At 38.3% G+C, this 22,203-nt stretch overlaps 1 protein-coding gene across 4 annotated transcripts; it reads left to right on the forward strand.

The window, feature by feature from the left end:
- Positions 1–557: 557 nt before the first annotated feature.
- CNOT7 (CCR4-NOT transcription complex subunit 7) lies at positions 558–22,203 on the forward strand. 4 transcript variants are annotated; one of them, XM_015625052.3, is made up of 6 exons: positions 558–765; positions 1,026–1,219; positions 4,119–4,280; positions 9,570–9,714; positions 17,586–17,696; positions 20,498–22,203. In XM_015625052.3, exons 1-6 carry the CDS (start codon positions 649–651, stop codon positions 20,624–20,626), a joined length of 858 nt encoding a protein of 285 aa, XP_015480538.1. In that variant the 5' UTR covers positions 558–648; the 3' UTR covers positions 20,627–22,203. The 4 variants fall into 4 exon arrangements, with proteins under 4 accessions (XP_015480538.1, XP_033369315.1, XP_033369316.1 ...); XM_033513424.1 differs by lacking the exon at positions 17,586–17,696; XM_033513425.1 differs by lacking the exon at positions 4,119–4,280.

Consider the following 22,203-nt stretch of genomic DNA (forward strand, 5'->3'; position numbering starts at 1 on the left):
GGCACGGAGACCTGCGGGGCCCCCGGGCTCTGCGGCTCCTCCGGGCGCTCCTGGGGCCTTTCACGCGCGCGGGAACCCGGCCGACCGTGTGTCGGTCTTCGCGCGTCGCTCGCTGGTTTAGCGCGGCCCTTGGGAACTGGAGGAGCTGCTCCCGCCTCGGGAGGCCGCTCGCGGTGCCGCCGGGTTTGGCGTGACTGTGCTTTGCCGCTTCGTTCCCTGCTGCACGCAGCCCAGAGATCCGCAGGAACGCGCCCTTCCGAGCCGCGGGCAGGAGCGCCTGGGGACCCGGGTGTCTCCCGTATCTGTGTCACTAGTGCGCCTTGCCGCCCTTGTGCGGGAAACAGTCGCTAACGAAACTGTAGGGGTTTAGTTTCTGATGGTAATCTGAGCTCTCGTAGTCGAAATTCTTGTGGTTTTGATGGCTATGTTCTGCTTTTGTGAAATCTGCATGGATAAATGGTGGATGTGGTGCTTAAGCCTTTTTTTTTTTCTTTTTTTTTTTCCAGACTAAGGGTAAAAACTTACACTTTTGATGCTTTGCTTTCTTTCTGTCTTAGGCTAAAAAAAATAAACAGTTGAAGTCCTCTTTATGAAACCGATCCTCGGTCAAGTGTAACTTTTGATGTATGGTCTCTAAAGCCCCCCACTATGCCAGCAGCTACCGTAGACCATAGCCAAAGAATCTGTGAAGTTTGGGCTTGTAACTTGGATGAAGAGATGAAGAAAATTCGTCAAGTTATACGGAAGTATAACTACGTAGCTATGGTAAGTGGGTGCTTGATGTCTGTCTAGCAAATTGCTGCAAAAGTTATGACTTTAGCTGAGGTCAGTACACTTGCTCATCCTTTTTAAATTGAAAGCATAATGAAATCTTAATGTTGAATTAACACATTGAATTGTAGGAACATCTGTGTCCTAATCTTTTGTCTTTTTAAAAGTTAATATTACACACAGTACTCTTCAGCTATGATATGGTTAGATATGTATAGTTGTCATGTGTTCAAGTTTTAATTCTGCTCTTGCAGGACACAGAATTTCCAGGAGTAGTTGCAAGGCCTATTGGAGAATTCAGAAGCAACGCAGACTATCAGTACCAACTCTTACGCTGCAATGTTGACTTGCTAAAAATAATTCAACTAGGACTGACGTTTATGAATGAGCAAGGAGAATACCCTCCAGGAACTTCAACTTGGCAATTTAATTTTAAATTTAACTTAACGTAAGTATTCAGTTTCTGTGCTGCTAAACGTATGTTTCTGACTTACTGAAAATGTATAAATACTTCAGCAACCTTTTTATCTATCTGATTGTAATACTGAGATACCGTAAATGCTCATGTAAGGAAAATTTTTGTCAACCAAACATGCTTTCTTCCTTCATTTATGTGCAGTCTGTCTTACTGCTGATAATTTTGGTCAAAAATTTTTTAAAAAAAAATGTGGAAGGTCTTTAGTACTTAATGCAAGAGTTAGCTCTGTGTTTTCATGTTTAGCATTTCAGAGTGCTTCTGCCTTACTTAACTCTTACTAGTTGTCATAGGAATCACATTGACTTTAGGTGGAAAATACCAATGCTTGAAGAAAAAAAAGTAAAATTTCTGAAGTGGCTAAAAAAGTATGTCAAATGTTATCATTCTGAAATGTTTTGTCTAAAGTGTTGGTTCAAAAGCAAGCTGACCTTTACTATATTGAAATAATACCATGAACTTTATTTCAAAATGTGAGGTTTATCATGTGATAAAGTTTACTATGAAGTACTATGAAATTCACTACTTGTGAAGTTTATTATGTGATAAAACTTTATAAGCATAGACCTCACTTTTTCAGGGGGATCAAGCACTTGTCTGGTGCTCTAATTATATCTTTAGCTGGTGGTCGACAAAGTTACTAGTATCTTGATTTTGTTTTTTCTGGAGTAAACATAATTGGTTTGATAGTTTTTTGTATGTTGATTATCTATTGAATTGAAGATCAGTACAAACACTTCTCACACATTTAAGTATGCTCAAGCCTTGGGGGTTTTGGCAGTTGTGTTACTGGACAACTTTATATACATGAGTTAAATTCATAGTCTACAAGAGAGGTTTAGAGAACAGACTTCTATTTTTTTCTGCAGATGAAAAGGCTTGTTTTCAAAGTAGTTGGGGTTTTTGAGAGGAAAACTGCTGCTGCCTCTCTTGATCTCTGCCTTCTTTCAAGCAAGCAGTGCTGTGGATTGTCATAAATCAGTTTGATCTGAGCAATGACATGCTCTATTTAGTCTTGTCTGAATTGTCTCTTGAAAGAAAAGTAAGCGCAGATTTAATGTTTTGGTAACTCTGAACTTACCTGGCCATATAAATGCTGGATGAAAATTACCAATTTTCTTAAATAGAAGAATATACTGAACTTATTTATAAGTAGAATGAGGAGCGAATTAATAACTTCCAAACTGTGATTTATGAAGAAGGGCTTGTGCTACACTTGATTTATATTCTGAGCTTCAAAGGTCTACTTAGTATCAAACAACTGAAACCAAGAGTAGTTTTCCATCTATTTGTGCCAGATGCCACAGAGATAAGACAGCTTAGTAAGGGAAGATACAGGTAATCACTGAATTACATTTTACTAGTTGATTGGGGGGTACAGAAAAATATAAACTTGGTAAGTACTGCATAAGAAATTAATTTATTTTTTTTATGTGGATGGACAACTTACTTATTTTTGTCTGTTTCTAAACATCTTTTTGGGAAGTGGCACTGTGCCAAGTGTTCTTCTCCTAAAGCAAAACAGCTGTTGGTTGTTCCTAGAAGGTATTTTTTTTTTGTGTATGTGGTTCCAGCCAGGTCTTGTTTTAGTGTGCTTTTAAAGAGCATAAATATTTCTCTAATCATACAATGCACCTGATTAGTACAGAGTAGCAACTAGAATGAAACCCCCTTTTTGTTAAATGGTGTGTTATGGAGATAGACAGGTGTTGAGAAGCTAGTGCCTCAAAGCTGGAGAGCTAATGAGCAGCTGTGCAGGATGGAAGAAAAAAGATGTAACACATCTTGAGGATGTATATCTGTGTTCTAAAAAATGATGTCTTGCTATCAGGAGCAAGGAATACAGGTCTATGACTGAATCTAATAGTCAAGTTTGATATATTGGTTGTCTTGTCTAGGTTTTTTTGTGTTTTGATTGTTTTTCATTAAAATTTAAAACTATTCACTGAAGAGACTGTGGAGTGGTATGTTATGGACAGTAAAAATGGACTTAATTCTCTAAGTAGATTCATGCTTGCATTATTATTTTTTTTTGTCTTCATTTAACCATTCCACGTTTTTGTAACTATGATACAGATAAAACTTCAGGGAGAAAAACTCCAAAACATGAATTTTAGCATTAAGACTTTGCCAAAAAAAAAAAAGATAGTGTTAAAGGGAATAAATGCAGAGGTAGGAGGGGATCAAACAAATCATAGAGAAATTTTTATTTTAACCTATTAAATTTTAGGTTCAAAATAGTTGACTGAATAGGTTAATATTTTAATATTTTTAAAAGTTGAAACAGGTTGCTTAGAACAAAAGTTAGGATACCTGAATTCTAAGGATTGACTAAGTGGAGTAAATAGTCCATTTCCAATTTTATTGAGTAACAAGTTTGATGAACACATGTCTAGACATTTACACAAGCTTAAATCACAAAAAAACTTTTGAGAAATATTATCTACAAAGCTAATTCAGTACAGGGATCTGGAGTGTATTTCTTACAGTTCTGTAATATAATGTGTTAGTGCTTCAACTGTTACATTTAATTTGTCACAGTTCAAATGATTATACGGATATTTTGCCAAATAAGTATTATAGATGCACTTTCATCTGAAGGCTTGCAAAAGAATGGTTATAGGTAACTGGAAGAGGAGCAGGAACTAATTTTTGTATAAGATGGTAAGAATGGAGTTGAAATGGGAATGGTGAAATGATAATAAAAGTTTAAAAAAGACCTTTGAAAAATGGTTGATTTTGTAATTAACCTGGAACAAAGTCAAATTGATCCTACTCTGTGCTAGTGAAGTCTGGATTGAATAGAAAAAAGAAATGTTATGTCACTGAGGCTTGTAGATTTTGGAAATTTACTTTTCCTCTCTGTTTTTAGAGAAGATATGTATGCTCAGGACTCTATTGAACTGTTGACAACATCTGGTATCCAGTTTAAAAAGCACGAAGAAGAAGGAATTGAGACACAGTACTTTGCAGAGCTGCTCATGACATCAGGAGTTGTATTGTGTGAAGGAGTCAAGTGGCTTTCCTTTCATAGGTAAATTCTGCATGTTAAGTATTTGGGGTTTCAACATCTGACTGGTGTTTGAGTTCTAGAGCTTGGATTTCACATCTCCTGACTTTGAGTGCTGTGTATGTAGCCCATGTCTTGATTGGTAAGACTGAGGAAATATTTCTGCTGTAATACCTCTAACACCATTTGGTATTGGAAGAATAGAGGTCACAGGTGTTTTACTGGTGTTTTTCGCCTTGGTGTTTATGCAGTAACCAGAAAATTGTAAAGGAAAAAACCACGAAACTGCTAAACCAGCAGGTGGCGCTGTACACGTGCATGTAATAACAGAAACATTACTAAAACAAAATATTCCTAAGCAATCCTTGACGAAATACTGTTTGTTTCATGGGAGAGAATTATCAATGAGGAGGTCTATAAATTACTCTTAAATTTGTTGTAAATCTCCTCCAAATCTGGGCAGATGAAATTATTCACCTTGGAAGGAGATCCCTGATAAGCCTTATGCATATATTTTACTGCTTACTCTATCAAAGGAGTCAATCTCTCAAGTAAAAATAGAAATGTAAATGCTAAATCTCTATGAATCTGTCATGATACAAAAGATTTTTGAGTGTTAATAAGATTTAACACTTTAAAAACATACACAGTAGTTGTTGTACTAACTACATGCCACAATTTTTGCAAATGACAGTGTCTTTAAAGGCTTGTTTCTATGTAGTGCCCTGAGACATCAGTCTTAAAGGCTGACTTCTAAGGAAGTCAGCAAGGTGAAGCGAATGAACAAGGCTGTACTCATGATAGAACTCTAAAATAATCTTACTTTTGCACTCTTGTTTCTAGAGTAGCACCTTGGGGAAGAATACTGTAACAAGAATGCCTTAAATTGTGTCAAAACAACTACAAAAGCCAATTTAGTATTAAGTTTTTTTCAGCTTCCTAAACACAGTATTATGGGCTCTTATGTTTATATTTACAGTTGACTGCAGTAATATGGATGGTTCAAGAGAAGGGGAGGCAGGTTATGCATGTAACTGGTGCCTCAGCAGAGGATGCCATGTAGCAGCAGCTTCAAGCTCAAATGGGTGTTTTTCCAATATTGCCTGATGACTTAGGGCCTGGTATAAGGTATACCTGAGCAATTTCTTCACTAGGGATTCTTTCTAGAGCATAATTATATTTAGTTTAATAATATTAATTCCTAAGTAATAGGCTTGTCAAAGTGTAGTGCAAGCTGTGTGCCATAATGCCATCTTTTACTGGTGCAGCTTTTGAAGGGTTTTTGAAATGGCTTTATTAATAGAAGTCCAGTTTCATCTGTGTTGAAATATGAGTTTCTTTTGTGGATTTCACTGAAAGTGTCTTTAGAAATCCTCTTAAGACAGTTATTTAGCAAATATTTGTCAAACACTGATTATTAGAGTGTTTGAAGCTTTTCCAGACCTTGTTGATATTATCTTGAGCACAAAACCTTGGAGTAAGTGGGTTACACTCTGAGTAACCCAAGTAAAATTATGAAAAGCTATAAATGAGCATGGGTCATATAAAAAGTGCCACAAAGAATAGTGAGCAGCTGTTTCTAAATACATCTTTGATTGTGATTATGTTCTGTGAATGGAAACTTAGGGAGCAAGATGCTCAGTTGAAAATTTGTTCCATTTAGGCTCTCCATGCAGTAGTTCTTTGACAGCTGATAAAGCTGTACTTGGTAGTTGCTTTCTGCTATTGCCTCTGTTTCCTTAAAATGCTTAAATTACTACTAACTCTTTAAAATTTTGAGTCCCATAGTAAGTGGGAAAGTGGAATCACTCCTTTATCAGAGTATGAAGTTATGATTTGGTTTTCATTTTCTAGTCTTTGACTTCCTTGAGCTTTCATGCAGTTCATTTCTAAGCTCTTCTCTTCTCACATAGCTCTCTGTGTGTTTTTTATCTTTGCATTTAATGTAGCTGTCTTGGCATCCTGACATGTTGCCAAGTCTGTGTGGACCTGCAGTTCTGTCAGATATGACTGAAGAAATATTTGCACTGTCACCAATTCTTGTGTATTGCAACTTCATAGGCAACTTCATCTAATCTTGTGTGTGTGAGTGTTCAAATGTGTTTGAGTCAATGAGAGAAGAGGGGGAAGCCCTGAATTTGTGATTTTTATCACAGTCAAAAGAGCTGTGAGTACTTGACAGTCTAGCAAGTTAGGAAGGAGCAGCTTAAATGTTGATTGTGTGGTTGTTCAACTGTCTGCTCTGCAGAAGCTTTTAAGTGTCCACTTCTCTGCAACCTCCTTTGTCTAGCTTTGGAGGGTCTGTGAAAACATGCTTTTTTGAAAATAAAAACCCAGATGTTCTTGGGATGCTGCAAAGTTCCAAGCTAATATGTTTCAGTAATCATTTTATCTAACTGAATTTAGTAAAATTTAATCTGCTGGCTCATTTCTGTTAGCTTTATAAAATGAGCTAGAGCTTTCTCAGCTCTTGAAAGTTTTGATTTATTTTAGAGGCTTGATGCTTGAGTAGAATTCATTGTTAATTGGCTATCTGAATTCTTCCTTGAAAGTAAGGGAAAGAAATAGAGGCATGTTTGATCTTTACTTTTGTCTTGTTGCCTAGAGCTGTCCATGTTCAGTGAAAAAACAAAACAAATGTCTGTAAGAGTGAGTGCTTGTGTTGTATAGCTCCACAGATTGTGGCTTGCTGTGCTAAGTGATTTCGGATGATTATATTAGAAATGGTGCAGGTTTTTTAAGGCATGGAAGCCTGAGTGCTTCAGGGTATAAACCAACCACTAATCACTGTTAGAGGTTTAGAAGAAAACTTCTTTAATGTGAAGGTAATTACCTAATCACTCACCATGAACTTTCTTAGTCTTCTGTTAGCAGCAGTAGTGGCCACTCAAAATTTGTTTTACTGGATCTATCTTAGTCTTGAACTGGAGTGATAAATTTTGTGTCTCAAACCTTGGATCTGCTAAAATCTCCAAGTGGAAAAAATATATAATTCTCAATTGAAATTGCTATTTGTAATAGCCTGCTCCCTTTCCATCTGAATAGTAAAGGAATGTTGACTTTTCTTGAAGTACTTCCTTATTTAAAGAAATTAGAAGTGTTTGAGAGCATCTGTTTTTTAATATTTTATTCATACACATTTTTTTGAAGACAAATCAAAAAAGCTTTCTTTTGAAGAGGAGTACCACAAATATGATTTTTTCATTTTAAAAGTTTTAATATGACTTACATTTGAGCCTTGAGGATGATCAATGTCAGTAATTCAGTGAGGTAGTAAACTGTAGACTCTAAAGGAATAAGTCTCCATAATCCTAAACAGTGCTTTATGCGTCTTTTGGAACAGCGTTTTTTGCTAATGTGGCTTTTTCTTTTCTTCTTCTATAGAGGGCTTTATGTTGATACATAAAGTGGCTTTCCCACCATTTCCCTACCCCTTCAAATGATCTAATAAAATTAGACTTCCAAGCTACTGTTTTGCCAAGTTTACTACAGTTTTTGCTTTGTAAGAGTCAACTGAAATCCTTCTTTATCTTTGGCTCCTTTGCTCCCTGGCCAGTGGCTGTTGCTGTGGAAGTTGGAGGGTGGCCAGCACAGCTTCAAAGTACCAGATGCAGTACAGGATTTGTTCATTTTCTGCTTAGAGCACTGGAAACCCCCATGGGAGATCTGCAGTAGTCTATGGCTATTAGGTATCTTGTGTTAATGGACCTGTAGCAAACAGCCCATTTACCCACAGTATGTTCAAGGTTTTTCTACCCTCTGTCTAAAAACTCATAGTATAAAGATGACAGAGATAACCTTATTGTATACAGAAGATTCAAAGTAAACTTACTTACACTGAGTGTGCAAGCTGAAGCCTTGAATCTATGTCAGAAGTCACCACTCTTTGAATATCTGCAGGATACATATATATATATGTATGCAGTGGTATAGTGCTCTTAACTGATTTATCTTTTCTATTGCTTATCTCACAGTTAAAGAGCCTGGCCAGTATTTACCAACTGGAAAAATTCTTGGTTTTGAGTATGACCCTTGTGTAATCAAGAATGAACACAAAGTCTTAAACAGGAAATTTGGAGTCTGTGATGGCCACCTGCTCACTTGAGTCATCCCTCAGCTCTATGCTAAGATTCCTTAAATAGCAAAACTGATAAAACCTTCCGTAGAAGCAGCTCTACTGTAGTGTTTTCATATTCTTTGTTAGTACAGCCATTTTTAAAATTTATGTCAGTAAAATCTAGGAGCAGATCTGGTTCAATGCAAACCTAGTAACATGGAAGAGAAAGTATCACTCCTTGATTTAGTTCAGCGCATAAGCAGTCCTACAAGTACAAGGGATCAGAGCCGATGAGTTTCATGGCCAGGTCATGAATAATCTGGTTTGTAATTGCTGCCCTCCTAGGAAAAAACATAACTAGTCATCACTGCTTTTTGTTGTGGTGTTCAGTCTTGCTTTAATACCTGACATCTCTCTTTCCTGTACTTAACCCTCTTGTTTCCTCTCATAACTCTTTGTAGAAGGCCACAGTTTCCCCGTTACTGTCACACCTCAGTCCTACATCGTCTTTATTCAATTGAGCTGTGGAGGAGGAAACCTTCCTGAGCTCTTCTCTCTACAGTGTACACACTGTAATACCACCATTTCATCTAACAAATAAGCACTGCTCAGTTACCTTGCTGCCTCCTGCAGACTTGTGTGTGTGTATATATATATATATATATACACACACAAAATTTTTTTCCAGCTTACTCTGTCATTGCCTCCAGAAAGAGTAATAGTCTACAAGCTATTATAAAGTTTTTAGTTGTCTGTGTGCTGATTTAATTGGAAAAGTTGAAAGACAATTCCTCTCCTTTGTTGCTGAGGGTTAGATTTTCCTCGAGCCATAAACATGCATTGGCTCTGGAAATGCATTAATCTTTTGGATTTTGAGAACTGTAGAAGTCTGTCTCAGTTTGTAGTGAGAAACTCCAGTCTATGTGAAAGAAACCAGCTTAGCAGTCTTTCTGCTGGAAGTTCTTGTTAATAGATGAAGACCCAGCAGCCCTACCTTATTTTGGGATTTAGAGAAAGTCCTGTAGGCAGATCTTTTTACGTCTTCACTTGCCCTTATTCAGACCAAATTAAAATATTTTTGGAATCTGTAATGGGGTCATTCACATGGAAGTTTAGGTTTTTTACATAGACATTGGTCTTTATTGCATTGAATTTAAGCAGAATATCCTGTCAATGTGCAGTGAAGTCTTGATGTTGGAAGTGAGAAGGATGCTTCTAAGTCAGTTGCTTATATTGTTTTTGTTATTAATTTGCAGTGGATATGACTTTGGCTATTTAATCAAGATCCTGACAAACTCCAATTTACCCGAGGAAGAGCTGGACTTCTTTGAGATACTGCGATTGTTTTTCCCTGTCATCTATGATGTAAAATATCTCATGAAGAGTTGCAAAAATCTGAAGGTAAGCAATCTGTTAATGGTTTGGAGCAAATTTTGCATTTGGAGACAGGATACGTCATGGTTAAAAATACTTTCTTTTTTTATTGTCTGCTTTTGCTGTGATGGTGCATATTAAGCATTGTTGTCTCAAGCTTTATATATTTAATATTAAAGGCATTGATAGAAGCAGGCAAGAGCGCAAATCAATTTTTATAACTGTTTACCAGTTAAAAATACCATGTTTAAACTGGATACTTTGTTGATAGATTATAAAGCCATATTTGGAATTAATTCTTTATTTCCTTAGCCATAAGAATTGATGGGTCTCATATACTCTTATTTCCTTATTGTGCAGTCCACTAAAGGACTGCAGTCATCTAGGCAGAGGTAATTGCAGGATGATGTGGAAGTGTCTTGGATGAGAAATGAAGAGTATTTCAGATGGCTCCATAAGCAAAGATAAACAACAACGTATGTTTAGGGACAACATGTGATTTCTAGGAAAAAAAATGAACTAGAAATTAATTTCTCATGTCAGGCCAGTGGGGCTACTAATTGGCTTATTCTATCAAGCATAAAATTTGGATACCTTATTGGACTGGTGCACAAGTGGGACCTGAAGCTAAGCGTGTGAAGGGGAAGACAGCAAGTGAAAGAAAGATACTAATGGCACTGTTAACAGCTTTAATTGCTAAAGAGCTGTTAAGACTCTGCACTGCTGCTGTAGTGAGGTGCAACACTCATCTGAGGCAATTGATGATTTCTTGCTTTTATGGAAAGTAATTTAACTCTAGGATTTCTTAAGGAAAACCTGCAGGAAGAGGAGGACACTCACCTTAGTAACATCAAATCCTGTCTAAGGAATGGCTTGCCAGTTCATTGTGCTGAACTACTGATCTGTGTGCTGTATACAGTTTTCTTTCCTTCTGAGATGAACTAGCAGTGTGTCACTTTGAATAGTAGCCTACTTTTGTGGAAAGTAAATTGTGTGAATCCTTTGTTAATCAAATTAATGTTGAAAATGTAGATCACCCTTTCAGTTAGTAAGAAAAGTGTACTTATCTGTATTCATATACAGTTGTTACTGGTACAGTCATCTGGGCAAATGGCTGTGTATTAGGGAACATTTTAGAAACACTTCTCCACAGAGGCCAGGAGTAAAAATTAAATGCTCTTAGACTTCAGGAGTCTTAAATTAGTAGTGGGGAGGAACCTGCCCCAAAAAGTCCTCACTTTCTCACTCCCAGTGAAGCAAAGTAGAGCATCTGGTGCCTATCTGGTGACACACTTTGCAAGAACAGAATGTATATTCCAAATTTAGTGACATAGAAAAGGTGACAAATTGATGTTCCATGTCACCATTCAGAGGTGACATTCCCAGTGGGCTTGGGAAAGAGGGTATTGTAATTTCTGGCATAATTAAGGCATAGTTGTGTGTAACCTGCATTGTTTAGAGACTCTAAGATTTTTTTGGAAGACAAGAAAAGCCTTCACAAGTCTTATTTTGGCAAACCATAAGAACAAGGGTGATTTTTTTTTTCAGAGCTGAATATGTAGGTCAGCTTTCCTGCAGTAACTTTTGATCCACTCACCTATCCTGCAGACTGATAGTGACAGCAGGGGAAGGGAAATGGGCTATCTTACCCCTCCAAATTTGTCAGTGATGAAATTACGGTGGACTTGAACTGTACTGAGAGAAGCTGCCTGGAACAAATCACTAAACATTTAGTGTTGTGACTCTAAAAATGTGTGCTGTCTCCTAATGTGTGTCACTTTTCATCTTTATTAAATTGCAGTGAATTGAACAGCTGTGAATTTGTCTTTTATTGACTTGCCTAAGTTATTTTTTGTATGATAGTCGCTGATCTGCTGTAGGACCCCCACTCTCTGCCCCCACACACCCAAAAAAGATTCTTGGCGTTGGAAAGAGAAATAGGCTTCAGAACTGGAAATCTGATTGATGCTTTTTTTGGGGAATTAAATACTCTGTGAATTTACAGTCTGTTATTATGACTTTACTGGCATGCAGATTGAAGTTGACTTGAGATATTAATGTATTATGGGCTAAACTCTTGCTTACAGTCTAAAAAGCTTTTAATGCAGACAATTCCAAACCTTTTGATAGTAGTGGCAATCCTAAGTAATGTAGATTGGTAGACCTTGTTGAAAACTTGCTTTTAATTTGGGGTTTTGTGCAGAACAATAAGCTCTGTGACTGTGCCATGAAATGAGAGTTCAAAGTAGATTCGCTGTTGACTATGGTTGAGTGATTATGTAAATTATTCTGTGGCATTTTCTTGGAAGGTTGATACTCTGAAAATTTGGGAAGAATTTGTCCTTCTCCAAGAGTGAAGCATACCTATCTGGAGTGTAAAAGTCTTACCTGAAAGAGAATCTCAGTAATTTAATAATTTTCTGTTCTGATTCCATCCAGGACAGGGTAAATTTTTGCAGTAGCAAGGAAGGGGCATGGCTGAGATATGGAGTTTATTCTGTGACACCTCATAAAATTTCCTGGGCATGGGGGAAGAGCTTGCTTCTTGGTCAGGGTAGTGTGGTGGAAGGAGCAATCAGGTATTATCAGGTATTATTGTCAGATATTTCTGTAGGTGAGCAATAATATTTCTTTTCTTGCACACTCTTATCATTAGTATTGTTGCTATTTCTGTTTGTTTTCTTATCTCACTGCTAATTTCCAGTAAATGGTTCATATCTCAACCTGTATTCTTCACTTTTTGTGCCTCCAGTTCTCCTCTCCAGTCTGCCACAGGAGAGGGGGGAGTGAGTGAGTGGCAGTGTAGTTTGGAATGGTTTTAGTGGAAGCACTAAATTGGAGAATACCATTTCTAAACCATGACAGCTTTACTTGGCACCCAATGTGGGGTGTGCAGGGTTGAGATCTCATCAGAGTGGCTTCATTTCATTTAAGCATTTGTCATATTAGATTCAGAGGCAGTGGTCACAATGCTGTTTGGTCTATTTGTGTGAGGGTGTCTATTTGTGTGGTACCTAACCACGTATGTTTCTATATATTTACTGTGTGCCCATCAGGGTGCTCATTTTCAGATCAGGATTGCTTTGTTGATGTATGTTGATTGTATGAACTGGAGTCACGTTTATGACCTGATAACATCGAGGGCAATGAAGATCATTTGGGATATTCAGTATATTCAGTCCTGCTCTCCTACCCTTGCCTTGGGCGCTACCTCTGGGAGTCCATTGCTAATCATTCCTAAACTGTGGGGACAAGGGAGGATTGATTTTCCCTGCTTTTCACTACCTTTTTCTCCTTCAGGCCTATTAGAACAGCTTTTGAGAATTTTGAATTTCCTTTGGGTGTTAAGGAAAACATGCTCTTGCTCCTGTGTCTCAAATCAGGACAGAAATTTCTAGGAAGGTTAACTAGAGATCTGTCTGAGGGAGGATAGTCATGAGTAGCATGGCATGTGAGATAAAATGGGCCATTTTTGGGGAAAATTCCTCCAATGTTTTGAGAGTATCACTACAGGACCTTGATAATGTGACAGAATATTTGCAAGAAGAATGCTGTGGCAACTCCATAAAGAATCAACTTACTGAAGTGTGCTGGGCCCCGGCTACTCTTTACTGGACACTTTACTCTATACTAGACCCTTAAGGCTAGAACCCTTAGGGGAAGAGGAGGAAAGCAGATCAACAGTGCTGTGACCACTCAAACTGCAGCTGAACTGGAAGAATGACTCATGCCAGTAACAGTCATACCTACACAGAAGAAAAAAATCCAGGACCAAATCAGTTTGCATGGTGAGGCATAAAAAGGAAGTAGAGTTCTCACAACAGGAGGAAGAGGCAGGGCCAGAGATAATCACCCAATTTCTATCCCTGGATGAGCCAAGTGAAAAGAGTACAGCTGCAAGTCATGAAAGCACCGGATGAGCTGGCTGCTGTGATGCTGGAATATGGCCCACAATATGAAACCAGATGATAATGAAGCCAAGTAATTGGTGTCCCTATCCTAGTGGGGATTTGGGAAGAGGACAGAAACTCTCAGCCTCTGGCGGCAACTCCTGTCAAGCATGAGAGAAAGGTATTCTCTCCTGAATGATCTAGTGGTATGCCCAAGCAGATGCAGCACCATGGAGAAAGATGTCCAGTACCTGAGAGAACTAGTTGTGCTGAACGTGATCGGTAAGGATTCAAATAACATGAAGTCCCCTGTAGATCCAGATAAGGTCCATACACAATCCATGTGGCAGAAGTTTGTACAGAGCACACCATTGTCATTCACCAACTCATAGGCATTGATGTCAATGAAAGAAGGAGAAAAAACTGTCCTTTGGGTGACAGACTCCAGTAATCTCTTTTCCTCTTTACCAGCCTGCTCCTTGGCTGTGGAAAGACTGTTGGAGACTGCAGACAGATTCAAAAGACTCGAGTGAACTGGATAGATGTCCCATGCCCCACCAGTAAGGACCAGAGTCTCTGCTATTGATATACACAGTCTCTGTGTATCCTTGACATAGATTACCTCAGGACCCAAAATGTTATTGTTGGGCTTTTGAGATAGCTGCTGTGGAGACAGAGGAAGTTAGACAGTTGAATAACTTGCCTCATTTCTCAGAAGACCCTTCTGCTTTGGGACTGCTGAGGGTCAAAGAACAACAGGTAACAATCTCTACCACAGCACTGCACTGACAACAATCCTGCATTGACTGGGTACTCCATGACCTTCATCCATGAGATGATTTGTGAACTGGCGAGCCAGGGAATGGTCAGTAAGACCCACTCACCCTTCAGTAACCCTATATGGCCAATTGACTGGACTATCATGGCCTGAGTGAAGTCACACCACCACTGTGAGCCACTATGCTGGATATGCTAGAACTTCAGTATGGAGTCCAGGGGAGCACAGTGGTACCATCATTGACTGATATTGCTAATGTATTTTTTTCCATTCCTTTGGCAGCAGAGTGCAGGCCACAGTTTGCCTTCACCTGGAGGAGCATCCAGTACACCTGGGTCCAACTGCCCCAGGAGTGGAAACAAAGCCCCATTATTTGCCATGCACCAATCCAGACTGCACTGGAAAAGAGCGAGACTCCTGAAGACTTGCAGTACATTGATGACATCATTATATGGGGAATGTGGCAGAGGAGGTTTTTGAGAAAGGAGAGAAAATCCAGATTGTCCTGAAGGCTAGTTTTGCCATAAAGCAAAGTCAGGTCAAGGGATCTGCCTGGGAAATTCAGTTTTTAGGAGGAAAATGGCAAGATGGATGTCATAATAATTCCAGTTGATGTGATCAACAACATAACAGCTAGATCCCCACCAACCAGCAAGAAATGAATACAGGCTTTCCTAGGTGCTGTTGGGTTTTTGGAGGATGCATATCTCAGATTACAGTCAAATTATAAATCCTCTATGTTGTGAGCCAGGAGAAGAATGATTTAAAGTGGAGATTTAAACAAGCTTTTGAAGAATGATTTGAAGTAGGATTTAAACAAGCTTTTGAACAGTTTAAATGGGTGATTGTTCATCTGGTGGCTAGTTCATCCAGTAGCCAGTCTGGTGTTTTGCACCAGACAAGGTGTGTAGTATGTGCTCTACACTGCAGCTGGGGAGAATGGCCTTCCTGGAGCCTCTGCCAGAAGGCACCTGGAGAGGCTTGAGGCTGACCTCTGGGTTCTGGAGTTGGGGGTACAAAGGATCTGAGGCCTGCTATGCTCCAGTTGAAGAACAGATCCTGGCATTTTTGGAGAGGTTTGAGCTGACTCAGAAGTGATTAGCACCAAAGCAGAGCTCCTTTTGGCACCACAACTACCATTGCTGGTCTGGATGTTTGAAGGGCATGTCCATTCCACAATCGTGCCTGATGTCATATGGAGTAAGTGGACTGTGCTGATTTCAAAAATAGCCTCATGGACACCTGGGCCAGAGAGCATGCTATGAAGTGGGTGTATCATATTCCACCAGCCTCTGGGAAAATTAGATGGTACAATGGACTGTTAAAAAACATTGAAAGCAGTGGGTGGTGGAACTTTCTGATGGTCGACTCTACATTTAGCAGAGGCCGCCTGCTTAGTTAACACCTGAGGGTCCACCACTGAGCTGGCCTTGCCCAGTCAAAACCTCCACATACCATAGAAGGGGATAAATCCCTGTTCTTATATCCTTATATGAGCAACATGTTAGGAAGGACAGTTTGGATTAGTCCTGCCTCAAGCAAAGGCAAACCCATCTGTGAGGTTTGCCTTCAGGACCTGGTTACACATTCCCCACAGGGGGATGGGGAAACATGATGATGTGTACTTCAAGGGGATTTGATTTTTGGGTAAGAACGCTTTGTAATGTTGAATTGTATAATACTTGTTACTGAATTCCATTGTATGCCATAATTACTGTGGCAAATGAATATGGAGTGGTCCACATATAGCACTCATGAGCTCCTGATGCAGCATGCAACGAGCTGACAGCACACCAGTGTTCCTGCCCTGGAAGGCATCTAGGATAAATAAAACCATAGTAATGAACTAAATTAACAGATATCTCAGAGAGAAGGCCATTGACTATAGAAATTATACCTGTACTTGTGTGTGAGAATATATGTATATAGGTGGAAGATATAAGATTTGGACATGACATAGTACAGGATAAGAAATGGATAATGTCCTGGCTCCAGCCAGGACGGGGTGAATTTTTGCAGTAGCCAGGATGGGGCAGGCTAGGACATGGTGGTTATTCTGTGACACCTCACATCACTTTTTGGGCATGGGGGAAGGGCTCACTTCTGGGTCAGGGTAGTGTGGTGGAGGGAGAAATCAGGTATTATTGTCAGGTGTTTATCTGCTGCTCACAACAGACTAAAACTAGCAATAGCTGTACCAGCTTTTCTTATTAGTTTGTAGATGTTATCAGGAATGTTGGTATTGAAGCTTCCATAATTTTAAACAAAAACCTGAACGCAAATATGTTGCCATAAGACTCACAGGAATTTTCACAATGTTTGATCTGATTTTCAGTTTGGACTCCTTTATAACTCCATGAGTTTTGACTGCTATGCTTTTGCCTCTTACTGCTTCACTTCCTGTACTTAAAATGGGTTAAGAGTGCATGGGAAGGTGAACTCTAGGCATTCTTTATTTAAATGCATTGCCTCTGTGCAATATTTTTCCCTTTCAATGCTTATGGCAGCACTAAAGATTGTTTTGGTTTTTTTAATCTTTCTATATCATTAAGAATGTGCATGTGCTTTAGTCTTGCCAGTAGCTTTATAGCTTAATTAATTGAAAAAAGAGTCTTTGTACAATCACGTGCTCACAGCAGTAAAAGATCGCTGTTACAGTATTACATGCCTGTCCTTCAGCTGATAGTGTTATCTATCTAAAACCAAACCAAATTTTGACAGCTTTGCTCTCACATGTAGAAGGTATTACTGTTTTGGAGAGGACACTAAAATTGTGTTTATTTAGTAACTTTGCAGTTAAGGGGATAATTTTTCACATAAGATTATTGAGAAGAAAATTTCCTTCAAAACTGGAGAAGTTTTACCTTCTAGAGAAGATAGATTTGCAGCTTTGGTGTGTTCTCTACAGCCTTGTAGTCTGTCATTTTAAAGCAGTGTATCAACAGTCATTTTGAAGGAATTCTTAAGTAATGACATTTAATGGAACATAAGGAGTTTTGTTGGTTGCACATATTGCTTTATTTAGTCAATACTGACAGAGAATATTAATACTATTTGATATGGAAAGTTTGATTCTCCCGGTATGCATTTATCAGGTATAATGACTCAGCTACAGTGTGTAGGTATTAAAATATGCCTGAGGTTGTATGGCCTGTGTAACAGATTGTCCCAAATGCAGCTGTTCTAATTTAACTTTTTTCAGCATTTAACAAAAACATTTTGTTTTTCAGGGTGGATTACAAGAAGTGGCTGAGCAGTTAGAGCTGGAAAGGATAGGACCACAGCATCAGGCAGGATCCGATTCTTTACTCACAGGAATGGCCTTTTTCAAAATGAGAGAAGTAGGTGGACATGTTGTTTTTATTTCCATGATAGTCATGTGCTGTGATAGTTACATGGAATTGCTGATTCTGATAAGTCTGTGGTATTTTAAGGAGGTCTCTGAAGGGCTTCAGGAATCAATACTTTCTTGACAAAAATGAGACTACCTGTGTTTTTCCCTGAGTAAGTGTGAACCAGCCTTACTGATTCCTTGCTTTGCTGCTGTCAGTGAGTATTTCTTCCCAATTCCAGCCTAGGCCTGACTTTCGGATTTTTTATGAAGTCTAATTTTGGGGTGTTTTTTCCACACCTGTTTTGTAGGATGCCTTTTTTTAGGTGGCTGCTGCAGTGATTTATGAAGTCTGCTGAAGCCAGACTCCTTTCTGGGTGACTGTTCTCAAGGCATTTTTTTTTTTTTTTTTTTTTAGCATTTTTCCTCAGTGTTATATGCAGCTGTTGTGTACTGCTGCTTGTGGCAGGCTGAGAGGTGGGGAAGAAGTGTTGATGAACCACTTCTAGCTAAACTTTCAGGCTAGAGGTGTATTAGCTAATGACTTCTAGGCTGCTTTGGAGAATTTCCAAGCATTTTATTTTCCTTGAGTGAAGCTCAGTCTAACTAAGGTTCTAAAGGTCAGTTAATTCAAGGTTTACAGCAAGGACAGTCAGGTCTTACAAGCTTCACATTTCCTTGCTATTTGTCTGCATACAACAGGAAATACAGCAGGAAAATATTAGGATATTTTGCATTAGCAGAACAATCAAATGTCAAACAGGCCTCTTCTGGAAAACAGTTGCACTGAACAAATGCCAGTGCATCAGAATATGGCATTCTTCCAGCAATTCAATGTCATTTACTATGTCAAAACAGATGGCAATATCAAACCTCATCATTTCATCATGTTAAGTACTATATGCTGAAGTCTACTTTCTGGAATCCAGGCTTTTGTATGAAGGAGAACATGACCACGAGATTGTGACAAACACTAGTGACACAGCAAGTGAATAATAAAGAATGATGGTTTAGCTGGTTTGCCTATCCTAGCACTCTGTTCTGCCTCTGCTGGAACTGTTGCAGTTGTCAAGCAGGTCATGGGCTACAGATGTAATGAAAAGGATTATGTTTGGTAATACATAAACCATATTATCTGGTATGATCCAAGCCTTGCTACCTGCAGTCTGCCCAGTATTGTTAAACTTCCACTCTTGAATTTGAAACAAAATCCAGAGCAAAAAAAGGGAAGCATATGATAATCATGCTTAATATACAGCCTTTCAAGTTAGTTTTCTAGAGTAAAGATTCAAACCCATGATAGTTTCTGTAATGAAATACAGTTTGTGTTAGGTGGAAAACTAGCTAGTTTTATTTACTAAAAGCTTTTGCCACAACTAGAAGTCTCTAAAGATTTTTTTAGTGCAACACACTTACTTAAGCCAACAGACATGGACTGATAATGAATTTTTTCCCCCAGTACTTACAAATACTCTTTGCAAATACAACATTTCTAAATGAGAATAAAGTAGTAAGCAGAGTGAAGTACATTTAATGTAGATTTTTAAAGCTTTTCAGCATAGTTCAGTGTTTTAAAATGTATTTCTCTGTACAAAGGCTTCACTTTACAGTGCTTTTTAAGGCACAGAATTTTGTTACCAATTGCTGTGAAGCAGATGCAACTTGCTTGCTGGGTCTTGGAATGCCAGCCGAAAAAGTTACTGATCCTTTTATTTCCATCAGGAATACTTACTTAAATAATGATACTACAAGAGTAGAGTTGTTATTTTGGGCTTTTTCTACCTGCTTTATTTCATAAGGAACTGCTGTGGTCTGTAAAACTTTTAATTAAAGGTTCTGATTCCTATAGGACAGAACTTCCCATTCTGACTGTGCTGCTAAAAGCAAAGCTTGAAGGGAGAAGTTTTGAGCTGTGTGGTATATACAGGCCTCCATGTTTAGATTGTGTATTGTATCCATTCTCTTCCTGTATATTTCTGCCTGTCTTAGATTTCTGATATTGATGATGACTCAGAATGTGAACCATTCTGGGGTGTCCAGGATTGCTATGAAGGTTTTAGGGTGAAAAATGTTTGTGTATATGTGTCTTCTTATTTTTTCAAGATAATTTGTGATTTTGTGTTTGAAAATCCAAGTCTGAAAGGCAGAGTACCAGAATATCATGGGCTTTATTTTGTCTTACACTGAAAGGTGCCATTTCCAATTTAGACTTGTAATGTGTAAATTGCAGTCTTCGTACCAAATTTTGCTGTTCCTTATTAAATGAGAGCTCTGAGAGGAGCTGAAAATGCATCTGTCTGCATTTATCTAAATTTTATGATGGGTTTTGTGCCCATCCTCCCCACCCCCAAACCCACATAATATAAATCAGGACATCTCTATTACAAGACAACAGAATATGGTGAAAACTTCAGATTGAGGAGAGGTAAGGGAACAGGCATTGATGATGGATGCTAAGCATGTTTGTTGTAAGAAGCAGAAATGAGATGGAAAAGTATCTTTGTTGCTCTTGCAGATATCTGAGTGATGACTAGTAATACAAAATTGTGAAAACATTGCATTTGGCCATTGAATTGGGAGAGGCGCACAGGAAGACTGATTGTATTTCTGACAGATTTAAATAATTGTGTCATATAGCACATTGTGATAATGTGTTGAGATTGTCTTATTATACTAATTATATCATCTTTTGCACCTTGAGATTTGATATCTTATTTAAAAATAAAGTAATTTTAAAGCCTTTCTACAGTTCTAATGAAACTGAACCTTTTCTTTTGCAATAATTCATGTCTCTCTCTTTTAACTTTTTAGATGTTCTTTGAAGATCACATTGATGATGCCAAATATTGTGGCCACTTATATGGTCTTGGTTCAGGGTCATCTTATGTACAAAATGGCACAGGAAACGCTTATGAAGAAGAAGCCAACAAACAGTCATGACATGAAATGAAAGGCCGTCTTTTTGACCTCCACATGCTTGTATATAGGTTTTATCTCTGGTTGAACCCCTTGGACAATTAAGGCTTTTTTCCCCCCTTTCTCAGCACAGTTTCTTTTCTGCCTTTCTATGTACTAAACTTGACTGTTCCTATCACAGATTTTGATCTTAATATTGATACGTAAAATTTTCTGGGTTACATTTTGGCCTCTTAACAAGCCCATTTGTAAAGAAGCTTGTATAGGATCAGTGTGGCAGAGAGAAGGGGAAAGTTGAATGATAATGAATATTCGGTAAACTTGCCTACATTGTTCTTCCAGTTTTTTGTCTTTCCCTTCCCTTCTCTAAATTAATTGGCTCTGATTATAACTAACTTCCCCCTTCATGTCTGTTCTTTCCAGTATGCAGGCGTTTTAGCTATTCAAGATTGTGGACCATCAAATTTGCACTTTAGAGAGCGACTCTGACTCAGATCCTCTGTTTTATTTGAAGTTTGTTTTGGTTTTTTCTTTTGCCCTCAGCTAGAAAACAATCACTTGCCAAGTTCAGCAGCTTCAAGCTGCATTTCCTTGGTATCTCAACCCACACAACGGGACTATTTGCTGCATAATCTGTTTGTTCAAGCAAAACAAACTACTGAAATCATAGTAATTGCTCTTACTTTACTAGTGTTTGGTCATCTTCCAACACATCCTGCACATGTCAACTGCTGGTTGGCCTGCTGCTATAAAACCGCTCTGTGATGGGGGAAAGAGGCTTGAAAAAACAGCTTTACACCCTTCAGGAAAATAACAGCTATGAATTTAGCCTTTTTGCCATTAAGCTGAGAGTTGAAGGATAATGGAAAAGTAGGAGTCTTGTAATGGCACATTTACCTTGATTAACTTTGTGGCTTTTATCTTAGTAATGTACACCTCAGATATTTTTTATGAAGTCATATTTATTATGTACTTGATTTCATGATTTTTGTAAGTCAGTTTAGTTGAAGAGAAACCCCAAAGATCTGAAAAAATACTATTTAATTGAATTATTGAATTAGAAAGACAATTAAATCATGCTTTTTTGTAGTTGTTACAAAGACAGATGTTACAGATATTTGTTGTAATACAACAAAATATAAATAACTTCCAGCTAATAAAGTTACCTGAGGAGTGTAATGCTAGTTTATTTTTGAGTATATCTTACAATATATTTTAGATATATTGTTTTCAAGGACCCTGAAGTATCTTCTGAACTCTGCATAGCATGTACACAGAGCAGTTGTGCAGGAAGGATTTCTGGTACTGAATAGCTAAATACTAGCCTGGAATGATGGAATGCGTGACATTGTGTGTCTGTGCGTGTGCACGCGTACGTGTGTTTGACACGGAAATCAATGGCAGAAAAATCTCCAAATGTTCACCAATTACTCTGTTGTATCTTGTACTTAAAAGCAAAAAATCAAATACCTTTTTCTCATTGAATTATGATGATGTAACTGGGCGGTCCTTTTTAAACAAGTAATTTGCATAACAGAGGGTATTTGTTTTTAAAGCTTTTGTAAATAAAGGCCTAAGAAATGTTTTCTTACATAACAACA

This window comes from Parus major, chromosome 4 (assembly GCF_001522545.3).
Source record: "Parus major isolate Abel chromosome 4, Parus_major1.1, whole genome shotgun sequence".
Lineage (NCBI taxonomy): Eukaryota > Metazoa > Chordata > Aves > Passeriformes > Paridae > Parus > Parus major.

Excerpts from the sequence above, each read along its gene's own strand:
- CNOT7 (XM_015625052.3), top strand. The coding sequence starts at position 649 with ATGCCAGCAGCTACCGTAGACCATAGCCAAAGAATCTGTGAAGTTTGG. Across the intron at positions 1,220-4,118 it reads AATTTTAAATTTAACTTAAC|AGAAGATATGTATGCTCAGG; the intron begins GTAAGTATTCAG and ends CTCTGTTTTTAG. Across the intron at positions 4,281-9,569 it reads AAGTGGCTTTCCTTTCATAG|TGGATATGACTTTGGCTATT; the intron begins GTAAATTCTGCA and ends ATTAATTTGCAG.